The following is a 22,892-nucleotide window of genomic DNA, read 5'->3' as shown; positions in this document are numbered from 1 at the left end:
CCTTCTTATCAGTACCCCACCCCCTTCAACAAGAAAGAAAGGAACTTAAAAAAAACCTGTCTGAAAATGTTCCGGACGAAGGTCTCGTTGTTAAACTCTCTCCTATACTGACAATTAAAGTTCTGCTTTTCTGGGGGGACGCGGAGATGGCAGAGACTGCAGTTCTGAGTCTTTATTCTTTTTTTATTGTCCATTCGCTTTGACAGATTGCATTCTCTTTATTGGCCTCTAATTACTTTGTGTTCCGCGTCTGATAGCAAGATTTGTCTTTCTGAAATAGTTTGCATAAAACGTTTATCTATTTTTAACTTTAAACGGTTCAACAGCCTCGTTTTGCACTTTCCTCACTCAACCGAAATTTTTTGTTACTAACATACCTTAATATTCATACAGATCAGACGTTGTTATACAATATAAATAAATGAAGGAAGGCCAAGCGAGTCAATAAATAGCTTATGTCCAAATGTATTGAATTTTGACCGCTTGTCTTAACCTGCGGCATTATACAGTATTCTACCCATTACGACTGTCAATAAGGACTGTCATGTTAAAGTTAATCCAAAACCAAATTTTAAAAAAACTCCAGAAAAAAATCGATGTCATATATAAAGTATTATTTCACCCACTTTCAAAATGAAACTCAGAATACACGTATTTATGTGCGTTAACGTTTTACTCCACCTTCAAACAGCATGAAGTCCGTGTAAATCAGTGATACAAACTCGGTAGGCTGTCCCTCACAGATCATACACAAACGTCTACCAGACTTTGTCTTAACCAATGGAATCTATCAAACCTTTAGATCAAATTTGATTTCTAAAAGTTTGTGTCTGCACTCGCGTTGCATACAGTATGTAGTTTTAAAACAGCCCAGGTCTACTTTCTTGCACCATCTACAGGAGAAGTTAAGTAATTCCACCCGAAACACAGAACATTTCTACCGTACATCGATGCCTAGAGAGAGAATGCGAAGGATCAGTTTTCAAGTAAACATTCAGTGTTTATTAAATGAGATTTGAGATTGAACACTGAATTGATCATCAAAATAATAACAGTAAGAAATCAGCTTAGTTGCATTTTGAATATAATATGGGATACTTTGATATTTCGTGAATGGAAACTAAACTAGTCTTACTTTTTAATTTAATTTTAAATTACTTCTGTTAAGTGTATTCTTTTCATCTTAAAAAGTCCCTTTGGAAATTGACATACAATGTTGTTTTTCATAGGCAGGAAAATATATCGACGAAAACATTTCTGTACATATTCAAAAATGAAAGAATGAAGAATATCTAAGCCTATATAAGCCCTGGTAGAGCATACATGGGTAGATGGCATCTGTTGTATTTGAGGTAACTCAGAGTGCTTCTCTCCACAGGCTTTCTGATATTGCATTCTTCAGCTGTTCTTCTGAGATACTGTTTGGGCTCCTCTGGAAGACTCAATTCTTCATCCACTATCTGTTGAGCTATTTCTGCAAATGAGGGAGAATCTGGATTCTGAAAGCAGGTAAAATACATCTGGTTATGTTACACTCCCGAATGAAAAATGGCGATATGAATGACAGTGGTACCAATGGGAATGGCGATTTTCAAACTAGTACCTGTCTTGATGCCATGATCTGCAGCACTTCTTGCTTAAAATCCATAAAACGATCGTGGTATATGGCCAGACACCACGACTCCTTAAAATAGCTGTGTAAAAAAAGCAAACAACTTCTGTAACTTCACAGTTTTCTGATTAGATACTACAATATTTTTTTGTACCTTTCTCCTTGTTTTTTTTTTCCTGAGCAGCTCAGAGCCTGTCATGATCATTTGTTCATAAAATACCTCCTAGAACAGCATGGTCAATCAATTAATTTAATGGATGTTCTTGATGTTCAGCCAGCTTCAGTAATTACATTTAAAGTGGCTTAAATCAGAGCTGTGGCAAGACCCAGTGAAGAAACCAGATTTAATCAGAATTTGAAGGCCTGACAACCAGTGTATGGTGGCTTCTCTATTGTCTACCTGCAATGGAGAAAAGCAGATTGGACAACTGCATAAACAGATTCAATTTGCAGACAATGGCTCAAATGTTTTGGGGTCATTTTGGTTTAAATATTAAAAAGACGCTGTTAAAACATGATTCTCTGTAACACGGAGCCAATGATCCCCATCAGAAGGGTACTAATGGAAACCTTTGTTTTATCAGCATTTGCTGTCACTAATTGTTACAGCTTATTACCTTAGACAGTTTCAGGGCACACAGAGATAAAAAGGCCCAAGTAACTGTGTTTTATACCTCTTTTTTTCTTCTTTCTTAATGAGGGCAATGATGTACAGTACCAAGATTTAATATAAATGAAAATACACCCCAGGGAGAGGTTTCAGCTTGAGGATTCTATTTCTTAACAAAACAAAGTAGCTTGGACATCCCTGTCTTTAAAAAGGAGAAGCTTAAGCACAAACTGTTGAGCTATATTTTAGATTATACAGTGCAGCATGGTGTGGATCTGCAATTGTAGCCTAAATTAACCTTGTAAACTGATTGACACTTTTTGTTTTTAAATTATGAAAAACAGTATGAAAATTATCCATAGAATGTAAAATATTGTATAATATTGGATTTTAAGATGGTTGTAGTTCACGGTTCTTATTAAGTTTTTGACTTTTTGTGTTTAGAGAAAATGCTTTCCATTTTCTTAAACTGAGATACTATTTCAAGAAATTGAATCTGTTGTTATTTATCATAGTTAATTGCTTGTTTGCCAATGCAAAATTACAATTATTATTACTACCAGAATTCTAAGAAAGTCTGTATAAATACCAACTCCTTATCCTGTTTAACACCCAAATGCAAAATTAAAATTGCAGTAATAAGTTAAGGACGTTCTACAGTATAATGTTAGTAAAGGTTTTATGTGTTTTACATACTAACAGTCTCTGTGCATTGATGCTCACAATTGATGCTCATTGCTTTACATAATTATTCCACATTGAACAGTTTATTACTTACCAATCATTGTTTAAAGAAAAAAGATTAATTACAGAAAATGTATCAATAAGGTACTAGCATTAAAATAATTTATATGGGATGAATTGATTGTGACCTTTATTATATTCTTAAACAAATAAATCAGGTTGTATGTTTTGAAAACAGCTATAATATACTCCTGCCTTTTTACATTATTTAGACCATAGAAGTGTTATTATTGTTGCAAAGTAAGTGCCATAAACCAGTAACTTTAAAACTGTAAAAGCGTTTTAGTAAAGTATATTTTCATTGATCATTAATTGACACTGTAATATGCATTTTCCACACTGTAGTGAAAAATAAATGGAAAAAAATAAAGTAAATAGCAAACAAAAGGAAATGCCTAAAAAGTGGATGTGAATCCCAAAGAAAGTTATGTGCATAGATGAAACCTGCAGACAGTATGATGCAGATGCAGATGAACGTTTGTAGGCAAAGAGAGCCAAGAGCATTTATTATCTAATGATTGAAGAAAAACTAATGTAGCCATCTTACACGTACACTAGTTTTTTCATTATAATGTGAGATTCAAATTGTATTTACTTAGAATTAAGAATTGTTTACACATATAGAAATATGCCAGCAGCCATACCACCCAGCAACTCACAACTGGCAGCCCACTGAAGCTCAGCAGGTGTGAGCCTGGTCAGTACCTGGATGGAAGACCTCCTGGGAAAAACTAAGCTTGCTGCTGGAAGAGGTGTTAGTGGGGCCAGCAGGGGGAGCTCACCCTGCAGTCTGTGTGGGTCCTAAATTCCCAGTATAGGGACGTGGACACTATACTGTAAAAAGGCATCGTCCTTTGGATGAGACGTAAAACCGAGGTCCTGACTCTCTGTGGTCATTAAAAATCCCAGGGCATTTCTCAAGAACAGTAGGGGTGTAACCCCTGGCGAAATTTCCCCCTGGCCTTTAACAATCATGGCCTCCTAATATTTCCCATCTCTGAACTGGCTTCATCACTCTGTTCTCCTCCCCACTGAGAGCTGGTGTGTGGGGAGCATACTGGCGCACTGTGGCTGCCGTCGCATCATCCAGGTGGGGCTGCACACTGGTGGTGGTGGAGGGGAGTCCACATTAGCTGTAAAGCACTTTGAGTGGAGTGTCCAGATTTCATGCATTAAATTTCATGCATTCCAAATTAATGACTGGATAAATATTACATAAATGTGCTAGTTAGCACACCTATCACATGAATATTAAATGCAAGATGTGTGCAGACATTTAATATTGATATTATATTATTTTTTTTCTATTAGATGTTTTGAAAATAATAAGAGAGTTTCAATGTTAGTATTAGCTGTCAAGATAAAAGTGTCCAGGAGTGTCAGTAATTGATCAAGTGAAAACTGAGCATCGCTGGGGTTCAATCGAATTGAGCTGACCCGGTTATCCAAGTCAGTGCAGTAAAAAACAGAGCAAAGAAATGTCACTGCTTTTGGTTTTCTAAACGTTTCATAGTAAAGCGCTTATCATGGTGACTTTGGAGGAACACCAGAGCTTATCCTGGAAGCACAGTAATGCCAGGTGGGGCCTGAGAGAGCACATGACAGTACAGTACAGAACAGCATGGAGAGAAAGGGAGAATTTAAATAGCCAGTGAAAAAAATTAATATCTGGGATGTGATGGAAGTAGAGCTGCTCATGAAAATCCCAAGAACTACTGGAGAAAAGGCAAACACCACACAGACAAAACTGAAACCAGGATCACTGGTTTGAGAGGTTGAGGTTGAAAGTTGAGAGGCAGCTTTGCTGACATCCACATCACTATGCTGCCCACATACTTGATCATAATCATAAACATAAATATTGGAATCATTTTCATTGTTATTTTTAATTACTACTGTTACTGATTCACATGCTTTTTGAAACTAATAACACAGTTGATCAAATTACTACACAATCAAATTACGTTTTAGGTTTTCCCTAAATATTTCCACAGTATGCTTCAATTACTTTTAGAATTAAATGAAAACTTACCTGTAAAAGTCAGAAATGAGTCCTTCATCAAATCGATCACAGAGACCATTCAGCAGTTGCTCATTCTCTCCATATAAGCACAGATAATTTGAAGCCGGGAAAGGTTTCAGTGAGAGGCAAGTAATGGTTTCAACCTCATTGTATTGGTTCAGGTGGAGTCTAAAATAATTCCCATTTTCTGAACTTCCTGTTACAATTTCTCTGCCCTGGGAAGACATAAAATTGCTAATGTTTTAACATTAATAAAAGAATAAACATTGTCTAAATTAAAACAATAAAAATATTTATCGTCGCTATGACAATTCGACAAATTCCAAGTACAATTATTTTCTCATTTCATCTCTATATCTCTCCAATATATAATTTACAGTGAAAAGTGGGTCTTTCATAAGCCATGTTAAAAGACCCCTCCAGGCATGGCTGGTTTGAGTGTTATCTTAATCTGAATGTCAGAGGGATTGTCTGAGAAGTAATGTACAATTGGTTGAATGGCCCCTGGCTTTGGCTGAGCTTGAGTTGGCCACCGAATGCTCAATTTGTCCCTGTGAGCCATCCCTGTGGCTGGTCAGGCTCCTGTGAGCTTGCGGTGCCGATTGTTGTAGAAACCATAGGTCTCTCATTCTGAATAAGAAGTAAATGGCTCTGACAGTACGCACTTCGCAGGAAGGCAAGCATGGTGCTCACCACCAGGAGAAAAATGTCCAGCGATTCAAATTAAATAAAAAGTACCAAAAACAAATGATTATTTTTGAGATGAGTGTCCTGCTTTTGAAATGTCACAGGTAGTGATATTTGTCATCTCCGTATCCCTCTTCAAATAGCCAGGTTCCTGTTTATGAGTTGTAGTGTATTGCTTTCAGTGGTAGATATGCATTAACTGAGTTTGAAATACTTGCATGTACAGACGTGCATATCCTTATAGTGGAATTTAATTTAAAAATTGAACCAAAATGTTCTAGCTAAATACCAGGTTTGTTCGATGGCAGAATTAAAGTACTGGTATCCTAATGATGGCTTTTTATCACACAAATTACAGTATATACCACTGACCCTCATAACTTAAGTAGGTATAGGAAATAATATCACAATGTAATGGGTGAGTCGTATCATGAATTCATTATAATTCTAGTACAAACAAAAATGCACTGTTCAGTAACAAGGATGTTAAGGAGTTTTGAAATGTGTTTTTAAGGCGGTACATACATATTTCGATTGTGACATTTGTGCTGCTAGAGGGGTGCCAATTCCTGGCTTTGAAGCATGGAGATAATGATATCCTCCAGGAAGTTTACCACCTAAGCACAAAATAAAACAGCATCAACAGTCATTCTTCTGTCTAAAATAGATAATCGGACAAAGTATTGCCTTAATTAAAGAAGAATTTAAGAATTTATCAAGGTCAAAAAACAACAAGGCTTGTAATCCTGCATTATGTATAGGTAAATTGGCCTGAATACAGGGCTTTGTCCAGTTACTAATACAGAAGGCTTCACAGCCGAAACGTTGTGTTTTCTCTCTTTTCTTTTCAGCATGGAATAAACCTGTTACTTTGCAGACTACGCATGCTGACGCAGCTACCCACCTGAACTACTAGAAAATAAAACATTTACCTTAAATCTCGTTTATAACAAAAGTGTAGGTGGGATGACAATAGCCCAGTTCACTGAACCTCAGCTGCAAGTATTTCGTAATCATTCCTGATTTCATATCCTCACGTTAAATTATAAATACGATACGGAAGCCCAAGTTCCACTCTCACTTGCACCCCTCCTCCAGCCCATCTCCCCCTCTGCAGCTGCCCCCTGGCCACTCCTCCCTCTGCACCCACTCTGACTGGGGGGCCCAGCCTCCTCATCCTGTGGCCTTGGGGGCAGCCCCCAGCCAAGCGGGTTGAGACTTGACTAAAACACTCAATATACCTCTTCAATATGCTTAATTCTTGGGTGTTGTTATTCTGATTGAATTAAATATTTGAGAACCTGAAGCTGATTTTTAATTGCTAACAAACACAACTGCATTGAAAGGCTGAGGCTAGGCTTGGTGCTCCTGATTTTGTTTATCGGAAATATAAATGTACATTTAAACCCATTAACAAAAAAAATAGATTTGGTAACACACATTCGTGTTCCCAAATCCTTTGAAGACAATGTTTGTTTTAACTGAAACTGTATTGTTTTTATGCCACGGTCAATGGAATGCATGTTTTTAGCATTGTACTTTGAATAGTTCAAGGTTATTTATATTGAGATGAAAGAACACGTTTGTTTGAAGTGTTTTAAATGACAACTGCATTGATCCTGAGCACTGTAATACAGTATAAAATATTTTTTTATAACTGGATCTACATAAACCAATAACATAATGTACTAGAAAGATTTTCAGAAACAAATTTAAATTTACAATACAGCATTTCAATGATTTTCTTTCTAGTATATGTGAAAATGGAAAAATTGTGCCTTGTGCTGTACTTCTTATATCTACACATTGTTTTACAATAATTTAGGTAATAGTTTACCATTATTAATTATGTATATATTATGTGAATATTCTATATGTAGAGTATATTAACCAAGTCATGTTTACATAGCTTCTTCTCTGCAAACAAGAGTAACTATAATATGTTTAATTTGTGGTTTGGGAGGTTAAATTTGTTTGACCCTATACAGTATATCTGCTCTGTGTTTAGAACAGGGCTTTTTAGTAATATTACTTCTATAGTGTATTTAATTTTGTTGAGGGGGTCCCTGTGAATTTTGCGCACACTTTTCCTGCAGAAGATGCACTTTTTTATAAGGTGGACATTCAGAACTGGTTTGAACTGTATTGGAAGAATGCTGGACACTAGAGCTACTATGTCATTCTATACGGTTATATAGGAATGCGTGCTGCCAACCTAAGTCACCAATTGTATTAAATCAAGTTATCTTTAGCAAATAGGGAAGTAGGAAGTTGTGTGTGATTTTGGAACACTGCCAATCCTGTAAGCACAGAGAAGCATGATAGATAACGGAACATTTTTTAAGGACTGTTCTAGTTTAATTACATTGAGAAAAATACACCGAGCATCTCTGTGAGTTTTGCTCCCATGGGTACGAAATAAAAACTTCTTTTCACTTCTGAGACAGACTCCTGACTGTCTTTTAAAGGGAAGCTGGGAAAAGTTGTCCACGAACTTGGAGATAATCTATCACCCTTTTCTAAGCACTTAATAATATACGGGGTCCCAGGGGTGCTGAAGCCTATCCCAGCAAGCCAACAGGCACAAGGCAGGATACACCCCGGATGGGACACCAGTCCATGACAGGGGAGACACACAGACAAATACACCCTCACACCAGGGTCAGTTTTCCCAGAAGCCAGCTAACCCCCTAGTATGTCTTTGGACTGTGGGAGGAAACAGCAGCACCTAGAGGAAACCCACATGACCATGGCGAGAACGTACAGATATAAGCTATTTGAAATCAGGCCCCCAATGTTGAGGGGCAGCAATGCTAATCACTGTGCCACAGTACCGCCCATTTGCAGGTAATACTTCATGTAAAACAAAGCAGTCCCCTGATGCTTTAAATACAGGATCTATACAGATGTGCACCTGCACTGCTATCTGGAGGGGAAAAAAACACCTGCCTTGGACTTTCGCCCCTCTGAACATGGGGATAAGTCTGTCGAACTCTACAGGGGGATCTGCCACCCACTCCAGTGTCGGGTCAAAGAAGGGGAGGATGGCAGCAGCCAGCTGGAATCCGACTTCTTTGGAGTTGAAATTGCTGTGAGTCCACTGGTCTGCATGGTAACGTCGTGCAAATTTGGTCAGTGGACCTGCAGCCCGGATTGTTGGATCACTTGTGTGGAACGTAGTATCAATGACAAGTCTCCCATCGTATACCAGAAAAGCATCATTTATGGCCTTAAAAGCATCATAATCAATTCGTTTCTTGTAAAAGTTAATAAATACCTATAAAAGCAGAAAAAAATGAGAAGATTCTAATGAACTACATGCAGGATTCTGAAAATGAAAATAACAAAGCATATTTAAAATCTGCTACAGTTTGTTAATCAGTACATACTGTAATTACATGACAGAATTTTATAATATTAAAAATAATGATAATATACTATAATAATACAAAAATATGAATTAAAAAGAATCCCCCAGAAACCGTTAGTGTTACAGAGGATTTTATGATAATGTTTAAAATTCTAAGTACGATATTAAGATACATTAGCACTACATAACAATATCTGTAAAAAAAAAAAGTAAAGGTAAGAAAATAAAACATAGAGGGAGTTACCATTTTTTCTTCTGTAAAAGGGTACATCAGATGTAAGTTGATATTACATGAGTTCACTGAGTTAGATACTATCAGTAGATACTGAGTGCATTTGACATAATTCCATGTTATGAAGTTAATAAAACACACTTAAAACTTCATACATCATGTCAGTTAAGACAAAAGTAAATACAAGATTACTGGAGAGCTACAAGAGGAGTTGTATTACAAGTAAAGATCCTAAAGTTTCATAAACAGGGGCTTATGTTTCTGGTATTTCAGCACAACTATTAGCAGAATAGTGATTTAGATGTTGTGCAAACTATTTAAAAAATGAAAATAATCTAATTATTAGGAAATCTATTGTCTTTAACTCTGCATTTAATTGCTAGCTATCTTTCAGTTATCCTTGACTAGAGATACTTGGCTTTCCCTTTGGCACCCTTTGCCTTCCAACATCTTTTGTGAGCAGTGAGTACCGAATTTTGTATGAAATACAAAAATGCTTGCTTTGCCTTCCACATTTTGTAATGGATAATAATATTTTTAATATATAAATCCTGTATGCCTGCTAAATAAAATATTTCCTATGAACTAAAAAATGAAAGTTTGTGTTAAGTGATGACAAACCTTTTAATGTTACTTGCATGCATCACATTTTTAATGGGTCCCAAAGATTTTAGCTCAGATGTCAGATGAGATGATGAGATTCAAGGTTTTCAATCTGTGTTATGCTTACAGCTATTCCGTTTGCTAAGTCAGCCTCTTTATGACTTTTATTATACTAGGGATGATCTCAACATGAGATTAACCAAGCTTCATCAGGTTTCTATTACGGGCATCTTTCTGTCTTACATACTGGGAACTGATTTTTGCAGTTTTCTTTTAGACTTGATTTGAAGAATGTACGGGAGTAGAACAGTACTTTCACAGCTGATGCTCAGCGGTAGTTTTACTTACTGAGCATGGAAGTTTGAAGGGTTTTGTGTCAGTGGTAAACGAAACAGATGTTATGGGCTCAGTGTCTTCTCCGTCATTCCACTGGGCAAGAACACAGTTGTGGTGCAACGTCACTCCAGCTCGCCTCATTGCTTCTTCCACAGCTCTCTCCACTTCGAAGTTGTTAAAGCAGCTAACTGTGTCATCCAAAGGTGGCTGTACCAAGTGGATACGTGAGGCACTAATTCCAAGGGACAGCATGGTTTCTAAAGTAGTGTACACATCTATTGTACTGCCAAATAATACTGCATTACCTGGAAATGAAAACACATTTCATTCAATTAATAGGAGGCGTAAGAACATTGTGACAAATAACTTGAATGATGCAATATTACTGGATTACGAACAACTCTAATGCTATGAGGCCTATGAAGGTCACCTAGCAACAGAGGGACCAAGATAATTTGCTGAGGTGCTGTATCTATGCTCTCTTTTTCTGATCATTGCAGAGCTATATGGGAAGATATCAAGTGAAACTGTTTCTTAATTTACAATTGAGACATAGCTAGACAGCAGCTGAATATGTTATTATTATTAAAACCGTTAAAAAAATTAATTGCTGATAATGATGACAACGATCATCCCTGCCTGCTCTCACCTGCCATGATCTCAAATTAAAAAGAATGTCAGAGAATTCCAGTTAAAAAGACATCAGGATCAAGTGCCGAATTAATGTTCAAATTAGCAATATTTACTGTAAGCCAGAGGACAGAATTACTAATAGACAAAGGGAATTAATTGAAAACAACTTAAAATGATAGCTGTTCCTACTTAGCATATTCACCTTTTTTCTCATTCCATTACTGCAGGCAATAATGGAACAGTAAAAACTGTAATACTGGACTACTGCAAGACTATGTCTTTGGATGTTGAGGGATAAAAGGGTAAATGAAATCACATTACATTCAATATTGGTTGTATATGTCTTATGCAATGACCAAAAGAAGAGTATTGGCACTATCTCTGATGTTTGTAGTTAACAACAAGACCAAGATCATGTGAAGTGAGTGTGGAAGTACCACCTATCTCACAGTTTTGTTGTGTTTGTGACTGGTTTTGTGACTAATCACATATTTAAAAAGGAATGCCTTTGGTTTCTGGTAGACCTATGGAAATGGACTCTTCTCATTTATGGAAGTGTAAGATACAGTAAGTACAGTACGTTAACTTCTAAAGTATCTTGTAATGAAAAAAAAGTTATTATTTTCATTACTACAGTGCTTACTTACATTTTTACAACCTTAAACAAAACAGAAGAAAATAAATAAAAAGAGAAATGAAAATTAATTTTCATAGAGGCAAAGCTCTAAGATTTATGCATTTAAAAATAACAACAATGTACAAAAATGTTTCCAAACACCTGTGTGTACAGTAGTAAGGCCTAATTAAATTTGCTGTTCTTTGGAATTTCAATACTGCACTCATCTGCCAGCATAGAGGTTTCAGCCATGGAGGTATATCTAGCAACATGATTGCTCTATTTCAGCCTATTAAGTGCACTACCTTTCTTCCCATTCAAACCACCTTTATCTCTCCCTACTTCTGTCTCTATATTCATGAGAAGAGTAACATCAGTTATCAGCAGAATGCTTGGTTTATTAAAGATAACAAGAAAGGCGGGAACTCTGTTCCCCACTGCTCTTTTCAGCACATTCAATTATATCATAACAAGAGCTCTTTATAGCACAGCTGTACCTGTACAGAGAAAGAACAGGAAGGGAGGAACTAGATAGTTGTTGTTCTTTATGAAACACATGGCCACCTCTTTGGCAGTCCCTTGTTGCTCTTACTCTCTTACAGCGGTCTCCTTTATTTGAGTGCGTGTATGGCCATGAGGATGGCATCATCCTGGTATGACTGTGTGGGTTTGGAATGGAGAATGGGAAATGGAAACAGATTACCAGAACTAAGCTCACATCCACTTATCAAATACATGTTTTTTGTGAGTCTTTGAAAATGTTCACAGAACATTTATTTTCATCTCGTATGTGGTGTTACATATCAAAATCTGATTTGCAGAAGAAAGAAATTAAGTAATTGTGCCATCTGTTTATGCCAAATAAGCAGTAATGAACATTATTTGTACAAGGTAATATGCCATTTACCAATTTAGTTTAAAATGCCCTCATCAAATTAGTTTCCCTCAACAATTTGCTTTGATAAAGTATTAAATTAATATGCTTACAATAAATGATCATTTATCTTCAATGACAGCACCAGGTTTACTGTAAGTAATGGGTGGTGCACTGAAAGGAAGGCTTAAGACTCTACATGTTTGATCTAGTATTAATGATTCCTTGAAGTTGTGTAGTGCGTTTCATCATAAATGATCCCAAAGCACTTTGCACAAAAGTGGGGACCCGCTTCTTCCAGCACTGAACCATCTGGGTAGTGTCTAACAGCCATTATGCACCAGCATCTCCAATATGTAGCAGATCTGGCGGAGAAGTGAGAAATTTCACCAACTGAATTAAGGGGGAACCTTAGGAACACTGGATTGCACAAATCAAGACTAGACTTTTACCATGACACTGGGGGTAATACCCACACATTTCATTAATGACAAAGTTGTCAGGACTGCAATTTAATCTAAGGACGGCACCTCTATCAGCAATGTTTCCAAGCACCACACAGAGGCATTGACTTGAAATTCTGACCCAGAGGGGAAACTGACACTTACTGGTCCACCAACCAAGTGGTGTCATATCCAAGTGCTTCGTAGGCTCACTCTTGCTTAGTTGATTTGAGATCTGATGATATCTGACTAACAGGAAGGCAATCCTGCTATTAAGCAGTCTTATTCCTCATTTCCTGCGGGGTCATAATCTGTTTCGTTTCTCTTGAAACTTTTAGGCATTGTTTCCCTAAAACATTGGATTATCAACAAACCCAGTGACTCAGCCAGGTTTTCAAAGAGTTCAACAGCTGCCACAGTTCCACATTTGTTTCTCACAAGGCACTAAGAACGAATGATTGTACTCGGACATTTTGGAAAGCTCTTGAGTAAGTGTGATAAATGGTATTCAGGAAAATGTAAGTATTAAATGGGGGAATATGGAGAGAAAAAAATATATCATGCAATACTTAAGTGATTGTACAATCTTTCAGTGAAAACGAGAATTCAGCTTTTCTGCAGTTTATAATGGGCACTATCCATGGTGCTGAAGGTCAGTTCTAAATCAGAACAGCTGCACTGTGTTTCTACAAGTACAAAACAACATATTTAATTTTGTTTTGTTTAGAATGAATCACAATAAACTACTAATTCATTCATTTGTGAAAATTTTATGTGGCAATTTGTTGTGAAGGGTGGTGAATTGAAATGATTCAGATAAAAATGTTAGAAAATATGTTAAAAGAAAATGAAACACTGGGCATGTCCTGCTATAAGTGTGCTGTAATAGTTTCTAGTAAATTGTTGCACTTATCTTTCAGCAATGTGTTGTCTTATGTGTTCAAGGCATTATGTTTTACACTATATTAATAGAAAGTATGATTAGATGCTTTTGGACTACTGTAGTTAATAAGTTTTTTTTTCATTAGGGCAAAATCCTGCAGTATGAATAGTTGCATTAGAGAAAGAAATGAGAATATGAGAGTAAATCCGTCTGCAGCTAACTAGCACACAGCTGAATAAAATCTGCCGCATATTATGACGTAAGCCAATTGATTTTCTTCATTGTGGCAATTATCATATTGTGGCAGATATATACCTGCAACAATATTTGGACCCTGGAACACAGACACTTCTTAGTTGAGCAAAATGAAACCCAAACAGTAAACTCACCTCCGTGTGCCTGGAGAAAATTTCCTTTTACGGGGTGGGATGTCACATTTTCCACACAAAGCATGCAGAATTGACATATTCCTCATTAGACAGCATAATTTGCATTCTCTCATAATTGTGCTACTTCCTTGATAATTAAATGATCTTCTAATTAGTTAATCTAATCAGGTTAATCATGCAGTGCTCACTGCCCCTATTATTTTCCTTAGAAAAAATTATACTTAATTAATTCTATCAGCCTTTTCATCACCAGAGTACCATTCCCCCCAAAAAATTAATATCATGCTGCAAATGGAACGAAGAAGCAGAGCTAGACAGATGAAAGATTTCATTCAAATTAATTACGTCCTAATTATATAGTGGGAGTAGGGAACAGTATGCCTAATAAGGCACATCAAATAAAATCAATCTCCAAGCTGAAGACATGGACACAACATACCCTCAGAATGCACAAAGTTGTGCTGAAGCCAGTTGTAAGTCTTTAGGCAGTCTCTGTCATCATTCAGAGTGAAAAGGTTGGAAGGGACTGGTCCAGTGTATCTCTCGCCTGTCCTGATGGCAATGTCTCTGTTTGTACTCAGTTGGCTAATATCAATGCCAGTGGGGCAAGGTACCTTAAAGAAATGAAAGGAAATGTAAAGGAACAAATAATATTCACCAGATGAGTAGAGTAACATCATTTCATTCATATAATTAAAGATGTTCAGATGGGGAGCTGCATCAGCATGCATAGTCTGCAAAGGAACAAGTAATAGGTTTATTCCATGCTGAAAAGAAGGCTTCACAGCCGAAATGTTGTGTTTTCTCTCTTCTCTATTCAGCATGGAATAAACCTATTACTTTTTCCTATAATTAAAGATACTGTACACATATATGTGAGTTAACGTTGATTTTTGTACTGCAATATTAAAGGGTAATAACTTTTTTTAAATTTTTATTTTTAGTTTGGAGTGCCCTGTACCAATGTCTTGCTATTGACGCTACTAAATGAACAAAACAGAAAGATTCTGTCATTTCACTTTATAAGCCTAAGCTGAGTTATGGAGTGTTTGTGTGAAGCAGCTGTGACGATCAGAGGTGAATCAATCCTAGGTGATTATCTCTTCCCAGTCCACAGTAGGACAGAAGCCAGCACAGTGATCGCTATTGGTTCTTATCCAAGATCAGTATCTAGGGATATGAAAGAGTGACCTCCTGCATGAGTCATCCTTCACTACAGGCAATGTGCCATTTTATGTAGATACATGGAGGAGCACAATCAGAAATGGAGGAACACATTCTGAAACTGTAATGCATTGACTTGTCACATGAAAAAAACAATATTAATTAGATTTAATCTAAAATTAATTAATCTGTAGTGATTTTAGAAGGATATCGTACTCATGTGCTATGGGTTTGTCATTTGACACATATAGTAAGGTCATCTTGACCAGCTACTGTACTTACCTAGACAGGCACATGATTGGTTTTATACAGTACTTGCAGTCTTAGCAGAAAAGAGATATGAGAAACTTTTGTGGCTTTACTCTCAAAGAGAAAATATCCAGTGTCTTTGAATTATTTTTTCTTTTCCAACTAACTGATTAGTTAAAAAACTTTATCTTAATTTTATTATTTTTGTGTGCAAATCCTCTGCATCTCAGCCTTTTTTTGTATTTTCAAACCTTTCTTTAGCATCTTTCCAAAGACATTTTGCCATTACTCAACACTCTTGGGTTCTGAAATTGACTTTAGTTTTATGTTTGCAATCGCATGTTCCAGTCAATCCACAACATCAAAATGGGCTATAAGACAATGAAGCTATACATTTCTTAATATTTTGCAACACTCAATGATCATTTTTCAATACAAAGATCATAGATGTCTGCTTAAAAAAACAAACGCATATGATTACAAACGATTTGTATTATTCGACATCATCATCCTGAATCATATGCCAAAGCTTTTGCCATAAAAATATATATCAATAAGACCAAAAAAACACAAGATATACAGGTGAGCTTGATAATATTGCTGTGGCCTACCAGAGTCTTATAACAGCCCATATAATACATTTTAGCAAAATGCTATTGTATTGGTAGTTTCTCCTGCTCCAGTCAGTCATTGCTGTTGTGAGATTATTGCTGTATTTTTAAGTTTTAACCATTTTTTATTTTTTAAATCAGAAATGTACTATTTATTTTTCATCAGCGGATGAGTATGTATTCATTCTACAATACCAACTGGATGATGGTTTTAAAACATGCTAATTGTCAATGAGTAGCAATGAGAGGGTTTTCACAAAATTTGTTGTTGGCCCAGATACGTTTGTTCTTGCACGAAATCAGAATTATTTACATATATTTTCATTTATACAATATAATTTTTGTTTTGTTATAAAGTTGGATCTTAAATCTATTTCATTGAAACAATTACACATTACTCACTATGCTATGCCACCCCCATTTGTCCCACACATGTATTCACAGATAATTATTTGTACACTCCACCTTTTGCAACATAGACAGCTGCCTGTTGCGTATGCCTAATGCCTGCCCTGGTTAAAAGAAAGGTCTGCAATAGAAAAGCCCAAATTTACCTCTGAAATGCACATGGATCTGACTTATTGCAGTTACTCTTTACCTTATTGTGGACAAATCAGTTGCAAGTCATTGCAGACATGACTATGTAGCCATGTAGTTCTTGCCACAAGGCCCAACTTGAATGATTTGTTGAAATTGTTATTCACTAATAATGACTCTTTTGTGGTTTATAGATGAACAATTCATTGAACTGATTTGTCCTTATATTTTCAGCAATTATGCAATCAATGATTACAGGCAAGAGCTTTTACGTTGAAAGAGGGAGATTTGAAAGTATATAATTAGCTAATCAAATCAAAGCACTAGTTCAGTTTTTTATGTTTGTTTTTTAATTTGACATTATGTAGCTTATCTAAGCAGTCAAGATAACAAACCCCTTACTCCTTTCTCTTTCAGTACGAAATTCTAAATTGTGAAATTCTAAATGAGAATGCTTTTCTGCCACAAATGTACCCTGTTCCATGTAGTTTATTCCATTAAGGTAGAAACAGTAAATAAAATGAAAATATTGCATTTTGATTAATATTACAGGTAAATTGAAATGAACTCTCAAGTTTGTATTTTAACTGTGCTACAGAAATTGCACTTCAAACCACATACTTCCGTTTACTTGATAATATTGGCTAATGTGAAGGTTATTAAAAATAATTTGTTGCAAATAAAGTGGGCTAAAGCCAAATGTATTTTTATTGTTGGAAAAGAGAGATAAAAAGTGTTCTTTCACCCATCAATATAGGAGGAAAGAATAGGAGGATAATCTGTATGCTCCTTAAATTTGGCATGGATCACTACTCTTCCAATTTTTCAAAAGACAATACATTTAAGAAGGTAAACAAACAGTTGAAATGCATTTTAGAACTGTGACTTATGCATATTATTGGCACAATAATATGATAATTGAAAATCCTAATCTCATTCATGTTGCAGGAGCCTCACCTGGTACTGCTGTCCTGTGCAGAGTATGAGATGGTCATATGGGACCTTCCTGTCATCAGACACCAGCACATGCTTGGCAGCTCTGTCTATTCCCTGCATCTTTCCAACCACCACGTTGATCCAGGACCGCAGTGACAGCAGCGCATAGTCCTTATCACTGTAGCAGTAGCTACAGGGACACAACAAACAGGTCTCAGTGATTTTAACGGCTCATGGCAGAGACTAATTAGACATCTGTCAGGCTACTTATGGCTAGAGCTGAAATGCAAGCTATATAAGCTTTCAATAGTATAAAAAAAGAAATGAGCTTCTGTAGTGAACATGTGGACATGAAAGGGATCTTTTGAATATATCATATTGTTTTGACCATTTTTGTGCTAGCAAAATTAACAAACTAAAACATCTGTTTGAAACAAAATGTTCCCCTTCTAATAATGCATATTTTTATATTGCAAATCCATTTTGGGACTGAACATTACTAATAATTAAAAAACCTCAACTGTGTTCACAATGAACATCATAACACAGTACAAGAAGAATCTAAAAGAGAGCTGAAAACCTTATCTTTCATAATTAAATAGTTAGTTGTCAAACTGCTGTCTAAACAGTTATACAAATTCAAGCCACAAAGCAGGAATGCCACATTTAAATGAACACAAGGCGTTTTAGGATTTTCAGTTTTCAGTTTCAGTGACTGCAGACCTCTAGCATCACATTTTACTAACTGCATGATTGCAATGAAAACCATAATTCCATTTGTTACTTTTATGGAGTAACAATGTTATATGTTCTAGTGGAAAGGAAACATTGAACAGCTTCTGCTCATTTTTTTTGTGTTAAATTTAATTCAATTAAATTTGTTGTAGTATTAGTACAAATAAAATATTAACAAAATAAAAAGTGATGAAGTTGGAATATTCCTTTAATATCTTAAATCTACCTACAAAGAGGGTAACTTATTCCCATTGGTGACATCTTTTCTGTGAGTGTTCAATTCTGAAAAACAGTACCTTAGCAAATAAATATTCGCCCCTTTCAATGTCTCGTGTATTTGAATTACAAATGGAGTACACATTTGTTAAAGATTTGAATCAACGATTTGACATGAATGGTCCAAATGAATACTTTCGTGGGCAAAAGTACTGCATACGAATTCACTATGGTAAACCTACATTCAGGTACAGGGTATTACTATAACAAGATGCAAAAGTCATACTGTAGATGAATGGCTTCTGTTAATGTGAAATAATAGTAGTTCTCATGATTTCAGAACAAATCCACATATGTCTGTAGGGTTCCTCAGTTAAATAATTTCAAGCAAAGATTTAATTATGATCCAAGACCAAGAGACATTCAAAACAACTCATGGATAAAGTTGCAGAAATACTTCTGGGCAAGGAGGAAACTGGTTAGGGATGCCACCAAGATGAAGACTGCAAATTTGAATAAGCTACAGAGTTTAATGCCTGAGAGAGGAAGAAATACTCATGAGTCAACAATTTCCCAGTCACTCCACAAAGCTGATTTGTATGACAGAGTGGGAAACCCGTCTCAAATCCTGCATGTAGTTTGCTACAAAAGCATCTAAGTGATACTGTAAGTGTTTGTGGTCAGATGAGACACAATTGGAGTGTGTTGGTCAAAATGCAGAATGATATGTAAGGAGCAAACCTAACACAGCGCATCAGGCTGTCAACACCGTCCCTGTGATCAAGCAAGGTGGTGACAGCATTATATTTTGGGGCTGCTTCTTATCAACAGGGACTGGAAAGCTTGTCAAGACTGGAGAGAAAATAGGCAAATTTAGAGTACAGGAAAGTTTTGAGGAAATGATTTTCTGTGTACTGAGCAAGAAACAAGAAACCAAAGCCCAAGGTTAAACTAGAGTGCCTTAACATTCTGGCCATGACAGAGGACAGTCACCACCCCGGGCATGAGCTCTTCACCCCACTGCCCTTAGGCAAGAGATACAAGAGCATACGGACACTTACCACTAGATTCTTCAATAGCTTCTACACACAAACACATTGGCGAACACATTTGGCCATGCAGACCCCTCAGACCACACCTACACCGTCTACCTCATTATGATTTCTTATTTATTGCACATATACAGTCATTGTTTACATGTCTGCATTGTTTACATTTGAACTGTTTACTTGTTTACTTGTACATTGTCTACTGTTTGCTTGTATATTGTCTTGATGCTCTGTCTGCACTTTGTGTTTTACACTTTCAAGAGATTTTCTGTAAGTAAGAATTCCATTGTACCAGTACAGGTTACACATGGCAATAAAGTTCAAGTTCAAGAAGAAAGTGAATGTTCTTGAGTGTCTCAGTCATAGTCCTGACTTGAATTCAATAGAAAGTCTATGGCAAGACTTTTGTCACTTTGACCTTTCAAGTTTTGATTAAAAATGTTAACTTTAAAAAATGTTTTACATCATTTGCAACTGAACGAAATTAGATATTCTCAGAACGAGGTTAATACTTTTGCGTATAAATAAAATATTATTTTCAATATCTGGATGTTCTGTTTGTCCTATTAATATTGTAATTATACTCGATGTGCCAAAGTAAGATGGAAGCAGAAACTACATTTATTATCGAATACTAGGGAGACTGAAAAGCATTCATTGTTCTAGATTAAGGTTATCCAATGGCACACAATGATGGTAGTGTGCTGGATATTCCTATAGCAATCAAAGTTTACAGAACCAAAGGACACAGCTATTACAGGACTGGAAGCCACAAGTTAACAACTCCAAGGATCACAGATTGAAGGTACAGTATCTTTTATTGAGAACATAAGACTTTGACTAAGTCTTTTTGTAATTCCCTTGTAATGTGTAATTCCCATTATTTCTGTTTGAAAAAAACCTCCTCCTGTTTTTTTCATCTGCAAATTTAAGTAGATTGATAAATACATGAGAATGTAAATTATTGATATAGATCAGGAAGATCAATGGGCCTAAAACAGATCTCTGCAGCACACCACTTATACTATTTGCCAATTAGAAGATGTGCCCCTTAATATGGTGCATTGTTTCTGGTTCATTAACCGGTTTTCAAATCATGCATATATATTATATCTACAGCTTTTGATTTGAAAATCAACCTTTTAGAGGTGTTCATCAAAAGCCCTCTAATAGTCTAATTATATAATGTTGTACTCTAGTGTTTTTCTTGATCGGTTAAGGAATTCTATTTAGTTATTTAGAACCTGTCCTTTGTCTCTTAAATGTAACTGTATACTAGAAGAACTACTTTTTTTCCCCCAGGTAATAGAATAAAAGTAAAAAACAAAAATCACCTCATTCAACATCACTTATTTGTATTGTCATGAACAGTAAAAAATAATTTATAATAACAATGGTTTACAGTACATTATGGGAATATTGCTTATTAAAGTGATTTAATGCATATAAACTTAACTAATAGTGTTAGATATTTCAGATGAAGTTGCTATGTGGGCTACAATGCAAACTAATTTCCATTATCTGAAGTACTACATGAGAGAAGGGAGACAGAACAAATAAATGAAGTACTTGCACTATGTTCAACATTTTATTCTTTTATAAAACCAAGTGTTTTTGGACAAAAGACACATACGTTTGCCATCTTTCTTAGTTACAATTTTTTTTTCTCCATTGTCCTTGAAATCTCACACACTCAGTGATCTGTTACTATGCAACCATTGCGAGGCCTAGTGCCCGCATTTTGCTCTACATTTAAAAATAGAGATGTGTATACAGAACATCAGAAAAAGCTAATAATCTATTCTAAAAGTAAATATTTTATTTTAGATACTATTTTGATAGGGCAGCACACTGCTGCTCTTAGTTCTACTTGCTTGACAGCTGTTCTGCTCATCGTAGGTTCGTATAGTTTTTTAAGAGCTGTTCTTTTAAAGAGCACAACAGGGGACCACATTAAATTAGCACTTTTGGCTAACAATACCTTTAAGTATTGCAAAAAAAGAGCAACTTGCCAACCAAACAAATTCCATTTTAATAGTTAACCTTGTTAGAAGGTTAACAAGGTGTGTTTCCTAATATGGGCTACAAGTTCTCTGACCCGAGACATGTTTAGATGTTGTGTTGATGGTTGTGCCTATATAGATTTGACCTCATTTGAAATGACAATAACTTTTGAGGGGGAACTGCAGTCCCAATTTATCAGACTGGTTATTAAATCTCTGTAAAAAAATAAATTAACTGACGGGAACGTAAAATTTTACAAATTACTGTAAGGTACTGTATGGTTGCATTGTTATCGCAGAGTGCGAGAGTTCATGCAAACTGTGACATTAAAAGCAGCCCTTCCTGCTCACTAGTTGGTGTGAAAAACACACCTTGTTAACCTAACAAGGTTAATTATTAAAATTTAATTTGGTTGGCACGTTGCTCTTTTTTTGCAATACTTAAAGTTATCTAAGAAACATGTTTTGGTTTAATGGCAAAATGTACTGTTAATTCAGCAGTAAAATTGGCTTGTATTAAAGCATGTTTAAAATGTAATAGACTTCATTTGAAGTTTTGTTGCCATGTTATGAGACAATGACAGCAATATGGTGCTATGCATACATTGACACTTAATCTCTTTTGTGATGCAAAAAATTGGAGGTTGTACACATCATCGTGTACTTGGTGGTTTCACTGTGGCTTGAAATTCACTCATCATTGCCGATTCATTATAACCCCGAAATGTAAAAATAACATTGCAGATCCCCTTTAACTTTGGGAGGCAGAGGCACAGTTTTGCTGAAAACTGCACAATTGCTACTGAAGACAGTGAAAGCAAGAGGGAGGCAAAACCCAGAGTGAGCCTGTCTGCAGAAGGCTGGCTGCAGAGTTTAAAGGGGATGTAGACATGGCTTTGGAAAACCAAAGTCTGCAACAGTCAGATTGGTGGGTGGTAAAATCTGTATTTTCCAGCACAGCTGATGAGACATCTGGAGACAGATGGACTGGTAATAAACAGAATGGAGGTGTAGACACAGAAAAACAGGAATCTTGACTGAACAAAGTGCACAAGTCCCTGTAATTGTACAGGCAGAGGAGGAAGAAAATGAAATGTTAGAAAAGGAGATTCTGCAGTTTGAAATACCCGAACTAATGAGAAAAGCATAGGCTAAACCGAACTACTTTGACACCTGAAGAAGGCTCCACAGCCGAAACGTTGTGTCTCTTTTCAGAATGGAATAAACCTTTACTTGTTCCTTTGGCTAAACTATGGCTAATAATGTTTCTTCAGTAAAACAGAGTCTTGTATTTGAGACTGAAACTTCTGGTGCAAAGCTGTGAGATACTGACATAT

General features: G+C 36.0%; 1 protein-coding gene across 3 annotated transcripts in view; it reads right to left on the bottom strand.

Moving 5' to 3' along the window:
- Positions 1-1,298: 1,298 nt before the first annotated feature.
- cfap61 (cilia and flagella associated protein 61) overlaps positions 1,299-22,892 on the bottom strand; it is a 57,714-nt gene continuing 36,120 nt past the window's right edge. Inside the window, exons 20-27 of one of the 3 annotated variants that reach the window (XM_015354541.2) lie at positions 17,574-17,742; positions 14,495-14,669; positions 10,230-10,522; positions 8,626-8,953; positions 6,202-6,293; positions 4,999-5,204; positions 1,604-1,694; positions 1,299-1,499 (exon numbers count right to left, since the gene is read on the bottom strand). In XM_015354541.2, coding sequence (XP_015210027.2) covers positions 1,299-1,499; positions 1,604-1,694; positions 4,999-5,204; positions 6,202-6,293; positions 8,626-8,953; positions 10,230-10,522; positions 14,495-14,669; positions 17,574-17,742 — 1,555 coding nt within the window. Of the gene's footprint in view, positions 1,500-1,603; positions 1,695-4,998; positions 5,205-6,201; positions 6,294-8,625; positions 8,954-10,229; positions 10,523-11,605; positions 12,706-14,494; positions 14,670-17,573; positions 17,743-22,892 lie in introns of those variants that run through there. The other 2 variants (XM_015354545.2, XM_015354552.2) reach the window with 2 other exon arrangements.

This window comes from Lepisosteus oculatus, chromosome 2 (assembly GCF_040954835.1).
Source record: "Lepisosteus oculatus isolate fLepOcu1 chromosome 2, fLepOcu1.hap2, whole genome shotgun sequence".
In the NCBI taxonomy this organism is placed as follows: domain Eukaryota; kingdom Metazoa; phylum Chordata; class Actinopteri; order Semionotiformes; family Lepisosteidae; genus Lepisosteus; species Lepisosteus oculatus.
The sequence above is the reverse complement of the archived record's forward strand: the minus strand, read 5'-3'. Positions and strand labels throughout refer to the sequence as shown.